At 44.5% G+C, this 17,556-nt stretch overlaps 1 protein-coding gene across 1 annotated transcript in view; it reads left to right on the top strand.

Moving 5' to 3' along the window:
• The first annotated feature begins 2,139 nt into the window (after nucleotides 1–2,139).
• LOC147435160 (Ribosomal protein S5 family protein) overlaps nucleotides 2,140–17,556 on the top strand; it is a 59,392-nt gene continuing 43,975 nt past the window's right edge. The window contains exons 1-2 of the mRNA XM_086488267.1: nucleotides 2,140–2,354; nucleotides 3,360–3,452. Coding sequence (XP_086344393.1) covers nucleotides 2,181–2,354; nucleotides 3,360–3,452 — 267 coding nt within the window. The 5' untranslated portion in view covers nucleotides 2,140–2,180. The remainder of the gene's footprint in view (nucleotides 2,355–3,359; nucleotides 3,453–17,556) is intronic.

Below are 17,556 nucleotides of genomic sequence, written 5' to 3'. Positions count from 1 at the left end.
AAAGGGGGAATCATGATGAGGAATGTAGCAATTGGCTACAAAATTGAATGCTCTTTTAGCTGTCATAATTTTCAGCCATACATAAACATTTCTGCTTGTCATCTTTCACAATTGATACAAAATCTTCCAATCCTTTCTTAACCACACATGCTACCCCTCCTTGCCCTTCTTCGTTGCTTGAGATTCTTTGACCACATCAATGAATGTATATTGTAATCCTCCAACCCGTTAATCCTTTGTGTATCATGCTCCCAAGTTTCAACAAGAAGTACACCATCGCCTTTTCTTGTTAGTTCATTAATGCCAACCCCCACATTCCATGGGTATCCATTGCAGTTCCAAAAGCATACTTTCAATTGTAACTCGGTCTCATATCTCACACATTCCTATTTGCTCGAGGGACTTGCCTCCTCGTTGAGAACATTTTCTTCACGAGAGATCTCTTTGTTTGTCTTATTCCTTTGCTCATATGCCTTGCGACGCATATTTTGCTGCTTAATAGTGCAATCTTCACATACAAAAATTTTTGTATCCCTCAAATAGATCCAACTATTATCAAGGATAATCTTTAGTTTGGTCTCATCCGGCATGATGCATACAATTGACCATTCTCCTGAGCGAGGAGCTCCTTGCTTACCCACTCTATGAGCTCTGTAAACCATAATCCCTAGCATACCAAAGTAGTGTTTGAAGAAATATTCGATAACAATGAAAACTTGCAAGAGAAAGAGGCGTCTCTAACTTCTCTTCAGAAAATCCATGAATAATAATGGTTTTGGAACGTCGCTCTCGTTCCTTCAACTCCTCTACATCCACATTCTCAACATTCTTTGTTTGAGCCATAGCTTGCATGAGGGATGAACTAGGAACCACATTGCTACCACATACATTAGCCCAAGACTTGTTTATGCATACAATTTTCATGTTGCATACATTTCAGAATATGGTGTCAAATTTCTCCTATTTCAATACATGGTCATGCTCTACTTTGCTCATACACTTAGAAATGTAGAGATGGCGTGCTTGTCTAAGGAAAATATTCACACTCTGCTGGACATGCTGCACTTTTTACTATGATCACTAGACTTCACAGGCACTATCACTTGACGATTGCATAGGTTTGGAGAGTTCCACCCGTGGGTGGGTTGAACAACCTTGAACACCTACGTGACAACACACATGTGACTCAGCATGCCAACATGGATAGGAGAGTGGGAGGAAATGGGGTGTGAATGGTGGCTTGAAGGTTGCATCCTTTTAATTGGTTAGCACAAGAAAAGGAATGATGTGCATGCATGGTCTAAGGGTGTTTTACACACTGCTATTTGAAAATGGACAACCCAAAAGATGGAAACCCCTTTTGTTAGTGGTAGGTGATAAGACAATGGATACACACTACCATTTGCAAAAAAGAAACGTTGCACCTTTTTTTTCGGTGAGAAGGATATGGGGAAGGCAAAGTTATATTTAGGCAGCTTGACCCTCTCGTCGAAGATACCCTTCGACGCTTACCTAAAGAAAACAACTTTCTAAAAAGATACCCCAAGAATATCCCCCCCCCTCCCTTTCCTTGCATGCGTCTCTCTCTCTCTCTCTCTCTCTCTCTCTCTCTCTAGAGGACCCCACGTGCACTTGCGCGTCGCCCTCCCCCTCAACCCCTGGCTGCACTAGACTCCAACAATGACGTGATATTCTCTACCCGCCCCCCCTTTCCTTCTCCAAGATGTGTCTGCTCTCCCATGCGCTCGAGTGTGCCGCCCCTTCCTCAACTCCACTCGCCATCACCAGAGAGAGAGAGAGAGAGAGAGAGAGAGAGAGAGAGAGAGAGAGAGAGAGAGAGAGAGAGAGAGAGAGAGAGAAGCTGGAAGGACTTAGAAAGACACAGAGAGATCGAGAAAGAGAGAGCCCACGTGGGCGACCAGGAAACCACACAATCGCTATAGACTCCACCAGCCGCCCCCCGCCATTGGGACCGCCTTTCACGCGTCCCCCATGGCCTGCATTGCGAGTTGTTGGCAGCCTACACGCTGACTTCTTTATGCCTTTCCTTCAAAACCCGCATCTTCATCAGATTCTCCCTTTCCCATATTTTTTGAAAATAGAACAAAGAGCCACCCCACTAAAAGCTAGCGTCCGGACGAGTTTGAACTCAGGAGTCAGGACGAGAGAGAGAGAGAGAGATGGCAATGGCTGGACGATCTAAGGCCTACTGCTACATGCAACGTGCAGTAAAATGCTCACCATCGTTCCCCACTTCACGCCACAATGCATGTCCCGGGCACCCAACATTTACTGAGGCTATAATCCTGCCTCTGCAAAATGATTCTAGAATTCAAGGTCCCCAATTACCCAAGGTACTCTTTTGCTCTGCCTAGCCGAGGGTCTTCTTTTCTCTGTCACAGGGATTTGGCCTGAGTTGTGATCGGATAAAATAAGGAGGTATGGTAATGTACCATGATGAAGTGATGGGTTCATCGCCTTGAGGATGACTAGTTTCCACCAATTTGTCTTTTACTGGATTCATTTGCGTTTAATACAAACATAGCTACTATACATAGTGTCGCATATTGCAATGGCCTTGCTTTGATCATTGTTGGTGTAGCCAAAAGATATCCCTAAAAAAGCCAAACAAGAATCTAGAGAAAGTGATCAAAACACTGTAAGATACTATGAATTCAATGATGTCTCATTGATCTCAGTGGGTGCAGCATGCTTGTAACTGTTGCTCTTTCAACTTGCTGTTTGCATTGGCTTGGGCCAAGATTGGAGTGAGAGTTTGTATAACACCGTCCTTATCTTGAGCTCAAAGGATGTGTAGTTGTGGGACGATTTTTCAAGAGTCTTACACTGAATCTTGATCCACAATGTGCAAGTAAGAGTGTCAGTTTTTTGAATATACGTAGTGGGCGTTGGTAAAGGACTACAGGCTTTTAAAAAAAGTGCACAGTTCATCACCTTTTGAGCGCAAGGAATGCCTTGAAAAAATGATTTCTAAATTATTGTGGCCATGTACACAATTTCTTTCTCCTTTACTAAAGAAGAGGTCAAAGCTGAAACCTATACCTACATGGCTTATGCTGGATGACTGGTTTCACTTTGTTCTAAAGGTGGATTTGGTCACGTTCCTGGGATCAATGAAGTATATGTGTTTTGTGGAGGTTTGGATACATGCAGGAGACGCAAAGGGATTTTAGCAGTGTTTGCATGTTGCTACTTTCTATGTACCAATTTCTCGTGCATAAATAGCAAGATTGTGGGTATGGTGTTTCGATTTCATATGTCTTATACTGTGGATTTGCACTAATTTACATGTGAGCAAGGTTTACATTTATTGGTTGGGTTTCTGTTTTGTTCTTCAGGTGGATGGCAGCATTGATGTTACTTGCACTACCTCTTCAAGCTTGGGGTTTACGGTTGCACGTGGATCCCTCTTTGAGTTTGCTGGTGCACAAGTATTAAGCTCTCTACCGCTATTTTTGTTGCGATCCTAATTTGCAATCATGTGCATTGTTAATGCTAGTGAGCTTGCTAACAAAGCAAGCTTGCATAGCGTGGTGAGCACGCGTGCACGCGCGCGCACACACATGCATGCACACACGAACGCATGCAGGCACACGTGCTGCACGGCACACACACTCACACGCATAAATGAGCACATATGCATCAGTATATATATCTTAATTTTCTTCAAGAATAGACAAGGGTTCATTTTCCTAGTAACTTATGTTGGTGGGACAAGGCAAGCTAGCTACGAGAATGGTAGGATCAATAACTGAAGAATATACAACTGTCTTGGAAATTGCACATACAGACTAGCGGGGAGAGTTGAACCAGCTTTTCATTTATTGATATGTAAATGTCTCTATGATAAATATATAAACGATAATGATTTACGTTCTACTTATACAGACACATTGATATAGACATATATATACATGCACACATGGCTTGCGTGCAGTTCTGTAAACATTTAAAGCCCTTTATCTATTGTGGTCTATTTCTTGTTCATTGCATGTTTTAGTTAAAGGAAGGAGGATTTATCTCTTGTCGTAGTCAAGTTTTCAAGCCTAGGGAATCAAGATATAGCAATTTTGTCTCTATCCTTGCTAGCTCAAGAAGACAAGGAAACTCTGATCAGCAGGAAGAGTCCCACAATTCTTTTGTATAGATCATTATCTCCCATACAATCGTCGGTCGCTCTTTTAGGTGTTATGATGTATAGTTTGTGCTCCTCTGAGGGTTCTTAATAGCTTAGTTACCCTCTTGCTTTTGGATCTTTATTATGTTTCCTTTTGTAGTCCCTTTTTGTCTTGTTTTGTTTGGTAGATTTAAGGTTTTGGCTTCTTGTTAGTCTTGTAGTACCCTTTATCTTCATGCAAACAGTTGTCACTTGACCATCCTTGTATGTGTCTCCCTTCCCTCCTTTCAAGGGTCTAAAATTGTAGGCATGTTAGTGTCCGGTTGCTCTACCTACTTGGCGAAATCATCATCAAAGTAGTTAAGGCTTTGCTCAAGATTCTTCAAGAGCACTCTTTTTTTCAAAAGTGCTCATTTTTAAAGTGTTTGTTTATTGCTTGGGGTTTGTAACAAATAAATGCAGTTAGATACCTCTCGATGTGTTGAGTGTAACCATTTTGAAGCATTGATGAAGAAAGAAATACGGCAAGGGGTGTCTACCTTCGGGGTTAGTCTCTCACAAAGTGGAACTTTGCCCCTTCGTGTGTAGGTGAACGTGTCTTTTTTGGAGATTTATTTGGATTCTGATCTTCAAAGCTTTGTGATTTCAGTGTTTGCTGTATTGTGTCAGCTATCAGAATTAGTTCTTATCAACTACAAAGATAGGTTTTTCCCTACAAGGTGGTGATTGAATAGTCGGGACTCCGATCGGGTTTTGGTATGCAAGTAAAACCACTCACACATGTGGGTGAGGTATATGAGTGCAATTGTGCTAGTTACAAACTTCGAAATACCGCAAAAGCCTCCAATTGGAGGCCAACACCTGTCTATTGAGTAGTGGTTGTGTCACATGGTGCACGTGGATAGCGAGGCGTTTTACACATGATTAAGGTGATTGTATCGTTGGCTTTTGGATGACTACCAATGTCTATGGCTTGCACTTTCAAAATATCTAGCAAGGAACATAAATATCTTAATTTTCGGTCATTTTCTTCATGCGCATTCTATGGCAATGTTGGTTCCCACGAGAAGTGCTTGGAAGGGGACAAGCTTGTTTACACTTCCAAGATTTCACTAGGTTGTCATTGGTGCGTAACTAGGAAGGACATGTTGATATATCAACTGCTTGTTTTGCGGTCATCCATAGAATACACAAAATATTAGCAAATTGTGGTACCTCAGCCATAACGAGGTATAGTGTAAGTAGTTTGTTTATGAGTTCTTTGTAACCGGCAAGCCATTGGCGAGGCGGTAGAATCACCGCAACAACACCAAAGTGAACCGAAACTGTAAACTCTCGAACTTGATAGAGAGAGGAGGACATTACGTAGTAGACAAGAGACACGGAGTGGTGGAATTCCTCTTCCAGAAGCATTGGCCCCTCAAATAGGCGCACCTCACTGCTATTTTTTTAATTCCATTAAGGCCGTAGTCCATGTTTACAAACTCGAAGGGCCACTCTCTCCCTCTCAGTCTTCACAAGTCACAATCCATTGGCCCAATGTCACCCATGGTCTCTCTTTTATAGGCATGGGTCCAAAAGCAATCCCCAAAAGTGACTTCAACTACACAACTATTTTAATTTTTTACAAGTGCTAAAAAGAAGTCAATTGCTATAAATAACCTTATGCACAAAAACTCAAAAGTCAACGCTCTCCATAACTAGCGCCAAAGAGTAGTTCGAGCGTCTTCATGCAGAACCTAGCTCGTCTCTTATGGTTTGACAGGTCATGCCACATCATCAATTTGTGACATTCTCCAGGATCAAGTTGCTTGTGAAAGAGGTCCTAAAACTCTTGTGAGTGTACATTGAGGATATTCACATAATCGATGTAACAAGAGGGCAACGAAAAAGAACAGGCGGAACAAACTTTTAAGCACTTTAATAACAACTTCACGACACACGAGACGCGGAGTGGCGGAGTTCCACCCCAAGAGAGCATTGAACCCAAACCTTGGCACCCCTTTTGGTATTTCTTTATATTGCTTCAACTCAGTACAAGGTCGGTGGTTTTGCTCTGCTTTTGCTCCCGCAAGAGAGCCCACCTTTCGTATTTAAAAGCCCTAGGCAAAAGCAGTACATGAAAAGCATACAGTCTAAAAGCATGTGAGCTCCCAAAAGCTAGCGCCAAGGGAATGTCCGCATGATCTGCCACGTCACCACTTGCCAAAGCGATCCACGGAAGTCCGTACAGCCTGTCACATCATCAGCGTGAAATGCAGGCGTCCGTACAGTTGCCAGGTCATAAGTTTTTACGTAAGCTTTTAGTGTGTGTGGGTACTGGCTTTACTTTATGAACCTGGGCCCCATGGGACGGGGTTCCATAAGTTGGTGGGAACTCTTTAAAAGTTGGTGGGAACTCTTTAAAAATGGGCCTCTCGACGAGGAAATGTAAGTTGGTGAGAACTTCTTCTTCTTTTGTTGCTTCTAGGGTTTAGGTCCCTCAGATTTGTAGGTTGGCTAGGGTTAGGTATGGGAAATCCTGTGAGAGTGAGCAGCGGAGAGAATGTGAGCCACGCGCGTCGAAAACGCTGGAGAGAGAGAGAGAGAGAGAGAGAGAGAGAGAGAGAGAGAGAGAGAGAGAGAGAGAGAGAGAGAGAACACCAGTGCTCTGCAAATGATGCTCTCAATACACAATCTGAATGACTACAAGACCCTAAGCATTCTATTTATAGAATCTTAGGTTGAGGTAGGGCAAAATGTGTAACTGGTGCAAAAAACATAAAAGCCCAAAAATGGCTAAAAATTGTGTGCACCCAGCAAGGCTCAGAAAATGACCAACCAGACACGTGCTAAAGTGTCCGCCCATGCAATCTACATGATGTGCGATGGGTGGCCAACCTGAGACAATCACTAGCCGTACAAAATGGCGTAGCAACGGTGGTGTAACTCTTAACACCCCCTCTCAGCACCGGATGCTGAGACAACACAGAGGAGTCGAACGTGCGAAGCCAAAGTCGGCTGAGGTACAGCCTTCGTGAAGATGTGTGTTGTATTGTCTGCTGTAGGCACATACTCCAAATGAAGATCTCTAGCCAAAACCCGCTTCCGAACATAGTGGTACTGTCACAAATTGGTGACGTGGCTTCCTAGTACAAACTTCCCCTCGGCAATGGACTCCTGTCACGTGACACATCCCAACCCTATGTGTCCGTGGACAAGCTACACCATAGCAAGGTTTCCGTCAAGTCCAGTCAAGTTAGATTAGAAGTGATCTGGCACTTTTGTGAGTCTATTCGTAGACCGTGCATGCCCAGTCACTCAGTGTAGATGCATATCCTCTGGTTGCACCTTGCATAAGCATAAGCATTTCCATCAGATTCCATCAGAGTCAGTTTGGGGATTTTTCAGATGACTTTATCCCATTATTCCCTATTTTTGACATTTTTCACTTATTTATTAAGTGACTTTTGTTGGGTAGTCAGTAGGGCAAATTGGGTAAGTTAATTTATATGCAAACCCAAGTTAGCACTAATTGGCAGATGAGCAGAGAGCACAATAGGCTTCCAAGCAGCAGGTGTTCCCTCCCTCTCAGCAAGAACCTCTCCAACCTTGGTGAGGCCATTTCCCCCACATCCTCAGCCCATTGGTGTTGCCCTCCATCTCTGGCAGTGCTAGCGCTTCCCCCTCTTGGAGCCATCGCCAACCAACAGGCAGACTCAGCGTTTCCTTCACCAAACCACTAACGCCAGCAAACTGCAGCAGACTCAGCGATTTCATTTTCAGCATATCCAGCATTTTGCTATTCCATTGGCAGCCGTAAACCTGCATTTACTAACGCTAGGAAGCAGGGCAAATCTGCAGCAAATCAGCAACACTAACGCAGGGAAAACTGTCCACAGCAGCAGCGTTTTTCATCCTCAAGTCGCAGCAGAAGATCCACAGGCAGTAAGTGTGATTTGGCCCTTGCAAAACAGTCAAATTTCAGCAATAAAAACCCTGCTGTATCAGTGTTTTCTCAGCCAAGGTTTACCCCCAAAAACGCAGCCTCAGAGATCTCTAAACCTAGCGTTTTTCCCAGCACTCAGATTCAGCCATAAGCCCACAAAAACAGTCCATTTTCAGCGACAAAAACAGTCCCAGTTTCAGCCACCAAGCCGTCGACATCCCCATCGTCGTCGTCATCGGCATAGTCTAACAGCATCAGTCCTTTGCATTCGCATTGTACTCTTTTGTGCAATCAAGTAGACCACTCTCGCCGACGAGAGTGGGGCCTTCGGAGGAGGGTTTTACAACCTCTCGGTGTTGTATCTCTTCTCTCTCCTTCTCTTAGTCTCATTCACTTGCACGCACTAGATCCACTCACTTTGTTCGTGATCACCACACTCTCTATAAGACGGAAAGCTCTCTCTTTCCTTAAGAACTAAAAGGAACCTTGAGCAGTAAAGATCACTAATCTTGAGAAAATACAACATTCATTCCGCTGCACTTTACATTGGTATTAGAGCTTTGGAAGTGTTCTGCATTACTCAAGGAAAGAACCACAAGAACCACAAGAATTTTTTTTGCTTGTTGCGATCGCACGAACCCAAGTTTACTTGGGCGTGGCGATTCCTAATCGTGTTTTGTTGAAGAGTGACAGGAATCCCAAGAAAGAAGGGCTTGTCCAGCCTTCCCTTGTGTCTCTTTTCACTCATTGAGAGCGGACCGTGCACTTAGCGGCCGGCCAATCGACGTGAAGTGGGAAAAAGCAACCTTGGTGTGAGCGCAAGGCCGCCAAGGGGTGCGCCCGCAGAAAAGGGTAGCACTCGGGTGAAGAGAAGGTCCTTCTCCAACGCGATTTGCAAGCAAAAGGAAACCTCAAGAACCTCAAGACCCTCAAGAACCAAGTTCCTCGTGGACTTAAGAACCAAAGACCCTAGTGCATGGTTGTCACCCGAAGCGGCATGGATACTTCGCATTTAGGTGATGAGCATGAGAGAGGCGACGAAGGTTTCTCCCCACCAGGAGATTTTTCCAACCCTCCCCCTTCGCCATCTACGCCACGAGTTGTCATCACTCCTATGGAGATGATGGTCAAATCGATGTTGGACATGATGGCACAACAACAAGAAACGAATCGAGTTGCATTGGCACACCTCGCAAGCAAAGCAGAAGCACAAGAAGCCAAGGACCGCGAGCGCGATGAAAATCGCCTTGCTCAAGAACGTGAGCGCATTGCTCTTGCCGCAAAACAAGAAGAAAATCGGCTTGCTTTCGAATGCTAGCGAGATGAACGAGAAGCTCGGAGGGAGATTCGCCATCAAGAATTTCTTTCCCACATGCTAGCCTCGAAGACCGATCCACCCAAAGATCGGGGAAGTTCGTCAAGTGGCGCAAGCCACGATGCGGATTCCACTCATCCAGTTACAGAAAAGTTGACTTTCAGTAAGTATGACGGTAAGATGGATGCTACAATTATTCATTCTTGGTTGCATCAATTTAATGCTTATTTTGCGACAACTAAGAAAACAGGAAATAGCAAAGTTTTGACGACAGCTATGTACCTTGCCGGTGATGCCATCAATTGGTACCATGCATGGCAAGAGGCACAGCTAGCCGTGCACCTAGAGGCAGCCGACGATTTCACGCCCCTCTCTTTTAGTTGGGTTGACTGCCAAGACAAGCTGAAGGCGTGGTTTATGCCACCTCAGTACCTTGCACGCTTGAAAGAGGATTGGCGTAATCTCAAACAACATGGTATGCTAGTCATGTCTTTTTCTAACTGTGTTTTGCAGCTAGGCACTCAACTACGCAAGTCAGATGATGAGCGCAAAGAGGCTTTTCTCTTTGGGTTAGACGAATACATTAAGTTTGATGTTGAAGTCTTTGACCCCGTGGATCTCAACAAGGCGGTAGCAATCGCTCTCGCTCAAGAGATGAAGCACAACAAGGGAAAGCCTAAGGAGAACAAGTCCTCTCAAGGGACATGTCAGAATTCTCAGAACACACAGAACGACAAGAACGGTAAGAATGGTAATTCTTCTAACCCTTCTTCCTCTAATTACTCGGAAAAGAACTCTCACAATGAATCTAAGGGTAAAGCTAAAGTACTTGCAAAACCTAAGCTAACCCCTGATGAAAAAGCTTCTCAAGGAATTATAGGAGGATACATCACAGCGGAAGAACAAGTGATTAATGCTAAAGAAGGTAGATGCTTTCAATGTCACATTAAGGGTCACATTAAGAAAAAGTGTCCTAAGACAGTCCCACCTACAGAACCAAAGGCACCCACAACTACCACAAACTCTGTCACAACACAACCTTCATCTTCTCATGACTCTGACACACACATTGATGAATCTCTCATGAAGTGTTATGGTCATGTAAAAGGACAGCGTTTTATCATATTGTTTGATCTAGGCAGTATGCATGATGTGATTAGCCCCCCTCTTGTTGAGAGAGCCCGCCTAGAGGTTAGTCAGAAATCTCCTATCGAGGTTTTTGGCTTCGCTCCTGGGATGGACTCTCTCATCACGAAGGAGTGCCTTGATGTGATGTTTACCGTTCAACAAACTTCTTTTCGTAGGAAATTTCTTGTGTCTCCTCTCTCAGGATGTGATATGATTTTAGGCATGAAATGGTTTCGTGAACTGAACCCTCTCGTTGATTGGGAGGCTCTCACTCTCACTTTGCATGCCAAAACAGATTCCCCCCTCATCATTCGTGCTGAGGAGGGCTTGCATTCTTTGCCTCTCATCTCGCATGTTTAGGTAAAGCGTGAATTACGACGAGGAGCACAAGCAACATTCATTTATGCTGCCCCAGTTTCCCAGAGCATTCAGGCTCCAGGTAAGTATTCGGATTTTTTAACGAAATTTAAACATCTCTTTTTGCAGGACGATCTTCCATCTCGTCTTCCACCGGAGCGGCCGGAGGACCATCGCATCGAGCTTATGGAGGGAGCGCAGCCCGTCAGTAAAGCTCCCTACCGTTTGAACAAGTCACAGGAGGAAGAGTTAGAGCGACAACTCACGGAGTTGGTGGCGAGAGGATTCATACTTCCTAGTGTAAGTTCTTTTGCTGCCACTATTTTGTTCGTTCGCAAGAAGGATGGTTCGTCTCATTTGTATATTGATTACATGGCATTAAACAAGATGACCGTCAAGAACAAATTTCCGATGCCTCGCATTGAGTATATCCTCGATAGACTCAATGGGGCAAAGGTTTTCAGCAAGGTCGATCTCAAAAGTGGATACCATCAGGTACGGGTATTCAAAGGCGACATTTTCAAGACTGCCTTTCGCACCGAACGAGGGCAATGGGAGTATATTGTTATGTCTTTTGGATTGACAGGAGCCGTGGGTACATTCAATCGTCCCATGGTAGGTCGTTTCGGCGACATGGTAGGTGTATATGTGTTCATCTTTTTAGATGATATTCTCATTTTTCTGCATCGTGGGAACAACATGAAAGAGATGTTGAAAGGGTACTAACTCGTTTGGATGAGTGTCAGTTGTACATTGCAGCCAAGAAGTCTGAATTTTTTCTTACTGAAGTCACTTATCTGGGTTATATCATTTCTGCAGATGGCGTCAAGCTAGACCCCGCGAAGGTAGAACAGGTTCGTAATTGGGATTTGCCCAAAACTGCATATGATGTGCGGTCTTTTCTTGGGTTATGTCAAGCATATAGTTCGCACATAGAGAATTTTGCACGCATTGCTGCACCTATGACTGATGTTTTGAAAGGGGTAAAGACTCGCCGTCAGCGCGTAGACTTGCCCGAGGCAGCCATTGAGGCTTTCGCAGCTCTCAAGGTTGCGGTGACAAAAGCACCGTGTCTTATCCTTGCCTCTTGGGATGATCCCTTTGAGGTATGGACGGATGCGGGCAATGTCGCCATAGGCGCTGTGCTCCAGCAGCATGGTCGCCCAGTAGGTTTCCTTAGCCGGAAGCTCAATAGTGCGGAAAAGAATTATTCAGTTTATGATAAAGAACTTTTGTCTGTCATTCACTCTCTTAAGCATTGGAAGCATTTTTTGTATGGTAGAGAGTTTACAGTGCGCACAGATCATCAAGCCCTCAAGTGGCTCTGCCTAACTCATGGTCAATGCACAACGTTTTCCATGTTTCTTGGTTGAAAGTGTTTCAGGGGACATCTCCAAAGGACGTTTCGGAAGAAGAAGAGCCGGAGATCATCGATGAAGCAGAGGTCATCGAGCCGGAGCAAGTCTTGTTGCATCGGTTTCACCATCGTTCGAAGAAACAAGTACGACAGTATTTTTTGAAGTTGAAAGATCGAGGAACCCATGAAGCGGTGTGGGTAGACGAAGAGTTCTTCAAGGATTATCCAGAGTTGTTGGCAGACTACAAGGAAGCCATGCAGCTTGGTACCAGTACCTCACTTTAAAAAGGAGGGGATGTCACGTGACACATCCCAACCCTATGTGTCCGTGGACAAGCTACACCATAGCAGGGTTTCCGTCAAGTCCAATCAACTTAGATTAGAAGTGATCTGGCACTTTTGTGAGTCTATTTGTAGACCGTGCATGCCCAGTCACTCAGTGTAGATGCATATCCTCTGGTTGCACCTTGCATAAGCATAAGTATTTCCATCAGATTCCATCATAGTCAGTTTGGGGATTTTTCAGATGACTTTATCCCATTATTCCTCCTCTTTTTCTTTGATGAAGGAGCCAAGGCCAACTTCTTTTCACTTGGATTGGCGGCTCGATTTGGAATTACGTTCGATAGGCTGAGGCCACAGGCGGAGGTAGTTCGAGTGGCACCTAGACGGGTTGTTGCCATTACACTGATCATTGGCAAACTTCGTTTGCAATGATAGGGGTGTTTAGGGCACAAGGATTTCTACGTAATTTCCTTGGGAGATTGTGATGTCCTACTCGAAATCCCTTGGTACCACAAGAACAACGCTGTGGTTGACTACCGAGCCGAGAAAGCGACTTTGACAAAAGAAGTGCTTAGAGATTGTACTTGATGAACTTCAGTTTCTTTACTCTTTTTTTTTTGGGAGAGAACTGAATGATGAATGAAGCTCGAATATGTTTTGATCTGAACAAAGATCGCCAAGATTTTTCTCTCCACACTCATAGAGATTGCTTTTCAGAGGGCCTGCCAGGCAAGTTGCCACCAACTCGTCCTACGGATCATACCATTGATCTGATACATGGAATGACACCACCGAACCGGCCACCTTACTGTGTGAGCCAATCCCAGACATACACCTATTCGGGACATATCGTCTCAACAACACGAGTGCAGATGAACCCGGCCAAGATAGAGATTATTCGTGATTGGCCCGATTTGGAGAATGTCCATGAAGTTGAAAGCTTCTTGGACTTGTGTTCTTCCTACCGGCGGTTTATCAAAGAGTTTGCAGAGGTCGTTTACTCCTTTGCATTTGTCGACATTGAAAGGAGTCTTTTTCTCGTGGGGATCGACAAAAGTGACTGCCTTTCAGGAATTGAAACAAAATTTGACTACAGGTCGAGTTTTTGACTTTGCCGGATTTGCAGAAGTCGTTTGAAGTATATATACTGTGACACTTGTGGTCGTAGTCTGGATGCGGTCTTATTGCAAGAAGGCCAATGTCATTGCCTATGAGAGCCAATTGTTTTTAAGGCCGGAATTGACAGCACAGATTTAAGTGTGAGAGCTTTTGGCGACTATCCATGCTCTTACTCAGTGGTGACATTACCTACTCGGAGCCGATTTTTCGGTTTCCAGAGATGGTTAGAGTTTACGCTACTTCTTATCATAGAAGCAGCTAGCGGGAAAGCAGATGCGGTGGGCGAACATCTTGTCACAATTTCACTTCCAGATTGTCCATGTGCAGGGACATAAGAATTTGGTGGCGGATGCTTTGTCTCGGAAGCCGTTGGTTCTGGCTATTTCCGCAATACATCATAGAAGCTTCGAGGATACGGTCGATTAGTATGCCATAGATACAGATTTTGCAGACATTTTCACACGGATACGGGATGGGGAGACAGTAGCAAGATATTCCATTTGGGATGGCTACTTGATGAGGAAAACCATGTTGTGCGTTACACAGCCGTTGAGGGAAAAGGCATGACCGAATGCCACTGTCTGCCTTTTACGGGTCACCGCGGCATTGCTACCACCTTGAAAGGAGTAGAGAGATATTTCTTTTGGCCGAGACTCAAGAAGGATGTGGACGAGTTTGTGCGCAGTTGCTTGGTATGCCAAAAGGTCAAGTTTGACAGGCATAAAGCACAGGGATTGTTACAGCCTTTACCCATACCCACCCGCCCCTGGGAAAGTATTGCAATGGATTTCATCTCTCGAGAACACAACGTGGGCAAGATTGTTTATTGCCCAGGTCAGATTACATGGCATGCCTGAGACGATTGTCTCCGACAAGGACCCTAGGTTCACGAGTTTGTTTTGGTTGGCTATTTGGGAGAACATAGCACGCGGTTGTAGTTCTCGTCATCGTTCCACTCGCAGATTGACGGGCAGTTAGGGATTGCTAATTCAATGGTATTGGATTTGTTGAAGTCTTTTTCGTGGGATCAGAAGACTACATGGGAAAGGTTTTTACCTTTGGTGGAATATGCCTACAGAAACACGATTAACTCTTTGGCGGGGAAGGTGCCATTTGAGATTATTGAATTTGCTACGAAGGTTCCATCCTTCCTTAGCATAAAAGATAAGATTTTTCTTTGAAGCTGACCAGTTCACGAGGGACTTGGTCCGGAAGGCTTTTGAGAAATCTCAAAAAAAAAGGTAGCAGATCGACTTTGTCGTGATTTGAAATTGAAGGAGAACTACTAGGTGCTCTTACTTTTTGGGAAGGCACGCCCGAGAAAAAAAAAGGGAAAGGAGCTGCTTCTTTGAAAGCTTAGCATGAGATAGTGTGGACCTTTCCAGATTTTCCTAAAAGATAAATGATGTCTCCTTTGGACTGAAGCTGTCAGAATACTTGGAGGATTCACAATGTTTTTCATATGAGTCTCTTGAAGCCTTTTCAAGGCGATGTGCTTGATGATGAGCAACCCGAAATGGACGAAAACGAGTAGATACTCGTTCTAGAATAGAAATTGGCACAGAAAGAAAGAAGGTAAAGCGAAATGACGGCTCTTGGTTAAATTTAAGACCTACTCCGCATTGCATGCAAAGTGAATGGAGGAGGAGGACCTAGCAGATACTCCTCGGAATGTGAATCTTTACCTTGAAGCTTTTGGTTTAGCATAGTCTATTCCAAATGGAACCCCGAACTCAGCTTGGCCGGAGATCTGGTGCAGTGGGTATGCACAAGAGGAGAGTTACTCCGCTCCTTTGTCAATAGATGCCTCGATTTTTGAATACTAGAGTCATTGATGTCTCTTTGAGCTTTAGGGATACTGAGAGCTGACAGTATTCCGCTCTATGACTTTATGAAATGGAATTCCGGAAAATATGAAACTGATTTGTTCTTGACTTGTTTAAGTGCAGGAACTAATAGACGAAATGACTGCATCATTTTGGTTTGAATTATCTCAATAGACATGGTTGCAATAGGGATTAGTCAATCTGGCATCTATGATGTCCTGAGTGGATCTAGATGCAATTGCTAATTGCATCGCCGATACATCATGGTCTAAGATCCAAATGAATGTTGAATGTGATGTCCTGTGATGTCAAGTGATGTCTTGTGATGTCATGTGATGTGACTGTCGATTGGTACATGTGCTAGATGTGTGTTCCTAGTGCGTCGTTATTAATAGTCAGTGTCTGCTAAGACAGTTTATGGCTTCTGTTTGTTTTGCAGGGGTAATCGAGGGTGATTACAATGCTTTCAAGAGGGAGGTATGTCACAAACTGGTGACGTGGCTTCCCAGTACACACACACACTTCCCCTTGGCAATGGACTCCCTGGAAATGACCCGTTGAAATGCTGACGTGACATGGCTGTACGGCAGCCCCGAAAAATGCGGAATTCCAGCCAGTTGTACGGACGCCTGCTTTTTGCGGCGGATTTTACGGCAGCTGCGTTGGCAGATTTTGGGGATTGCTTTTTGCTCCTTTTGCTACGCAATTGGAGAGGGAGTTTTGCTTTTGCTTTAATCCGAGAGAGATTTTGCTTTATTTGGCAAGGCTTTTGATTTTCAGCATTTGGGGCTCTGCTTTTAGCATCCCTTGTAAACTCTTTAAATTAGTAGTTTAGGCTCTCACTTCTCAGAGCATCTGGAGGCAGAGTCTGAGAGTGAGTCCCGATTACTCGCTTGTACTTTGAGTTGCATATTAATACAAAAAGAAATATCGAAAGGGGCGCCAGTCTTTGGGACCAATAATATCTCTAGGCACGGAACTCCGTCGAGCGAGTGTCGCATCAGTTGTGAATTGTGAACTGTTTTGAAGTGAATTCTTGTGGTGTCGCGGTAGATTCTCGACTTGGAGTGTCCAAGTCTGTTACAGGTACTGCACCTCGATGTGCTTTGTCCGAGCGTGAAAGATAGGGTTCTTGGCAATAGCAATGCAACTCTGATTGTCGCACAAAAGACAAGTCGTAGCAATTTGGGAAAACACAACTCTCCCAGTAATCTCCGTAGCCATATGGCCTCACAAGCAGCATAGCAAGCTGCTCTGTACTCCGCCTCTGTAGAAGATAGCGCAACGGTTGGTTGTCGCTTACTGCTCCATGAAATGGGTCCCGAGCCGAGTGTGAAAACTACTCCTGTAGTAGAGCGCCAAGTATCTAGATTTCCTGCCGAATCTGAATTGCACCAATCAAGTAAGGTGCAACCCTTGGAGCGACCATAGAACACACCATGGTCCAAGGTGCCACTGATGTACCGCAAAGTACGCTGGGCACACTGCCATTGTCGCTGACGAGGTCGGGTGTTGAAGGAACTAAGGACATAAATTCTGTAGCAGATGTCTGGTCGGGAATAAGTCAACCATATGAGGCAGCCAACAACATTCCTCTACTGCTCCAAGTCAATCCGTGGGGAAGAATTGTGAAGCGATATATTCTCTCCGGGCTCAAGAGAAGCGCCGATCGGTCTGCAACCTGTCATTTGGAATCTCTCCAGGATAGCCTTCGCATACTTCCGTTGAGAAAAGAAGATGCCATTTGGTGTTTGAAAAATCTCGAATCCAAGAAAATAGTTAAGAAGCCCAAGATAAATCATCTCGAAATGCGTCTCCATAGCTTTTATGATCAACTTGATCTTGCTAGTCCAAGAGCCTATGAAAATGAGATCGTCCACATAGACAATCACTGTCGCAACCAAAGAGCCATCAGAGACAACATAACAGTTGGAATCTATTGAGGTACGTCGTAACCCCAGCTTCACGAGAAACTGGTCAAGTGAGGCACCACTATCGTCCAGCCTGCTTCAGTCCATACAATGCTTTCCACAACTAATAGACCCAATCCTCCTTGCCGGGTATACGAATCGAGGAGGTTGCTCCACATAAAATTCTTTATCC

Source organism: Adiantum capillus-veneris, chromosome 18 (genome assembly GCF_014529385.1).
Source record: "Adiantum capillus-veneris isolate H3 chromosome 18, ASM1452938v2, whole genome shotgun sequence".
Lineage (NCBI taxonomy): Eukaryota > Viridiplantae > Streptophyta > Polypodiopsida > Polypodiales > Pteridaceae > Adiantum > Adiantum capillus-veneris.
This window is presented reverse-complemented; position numbering and strand designations above follow the sequence as displayed.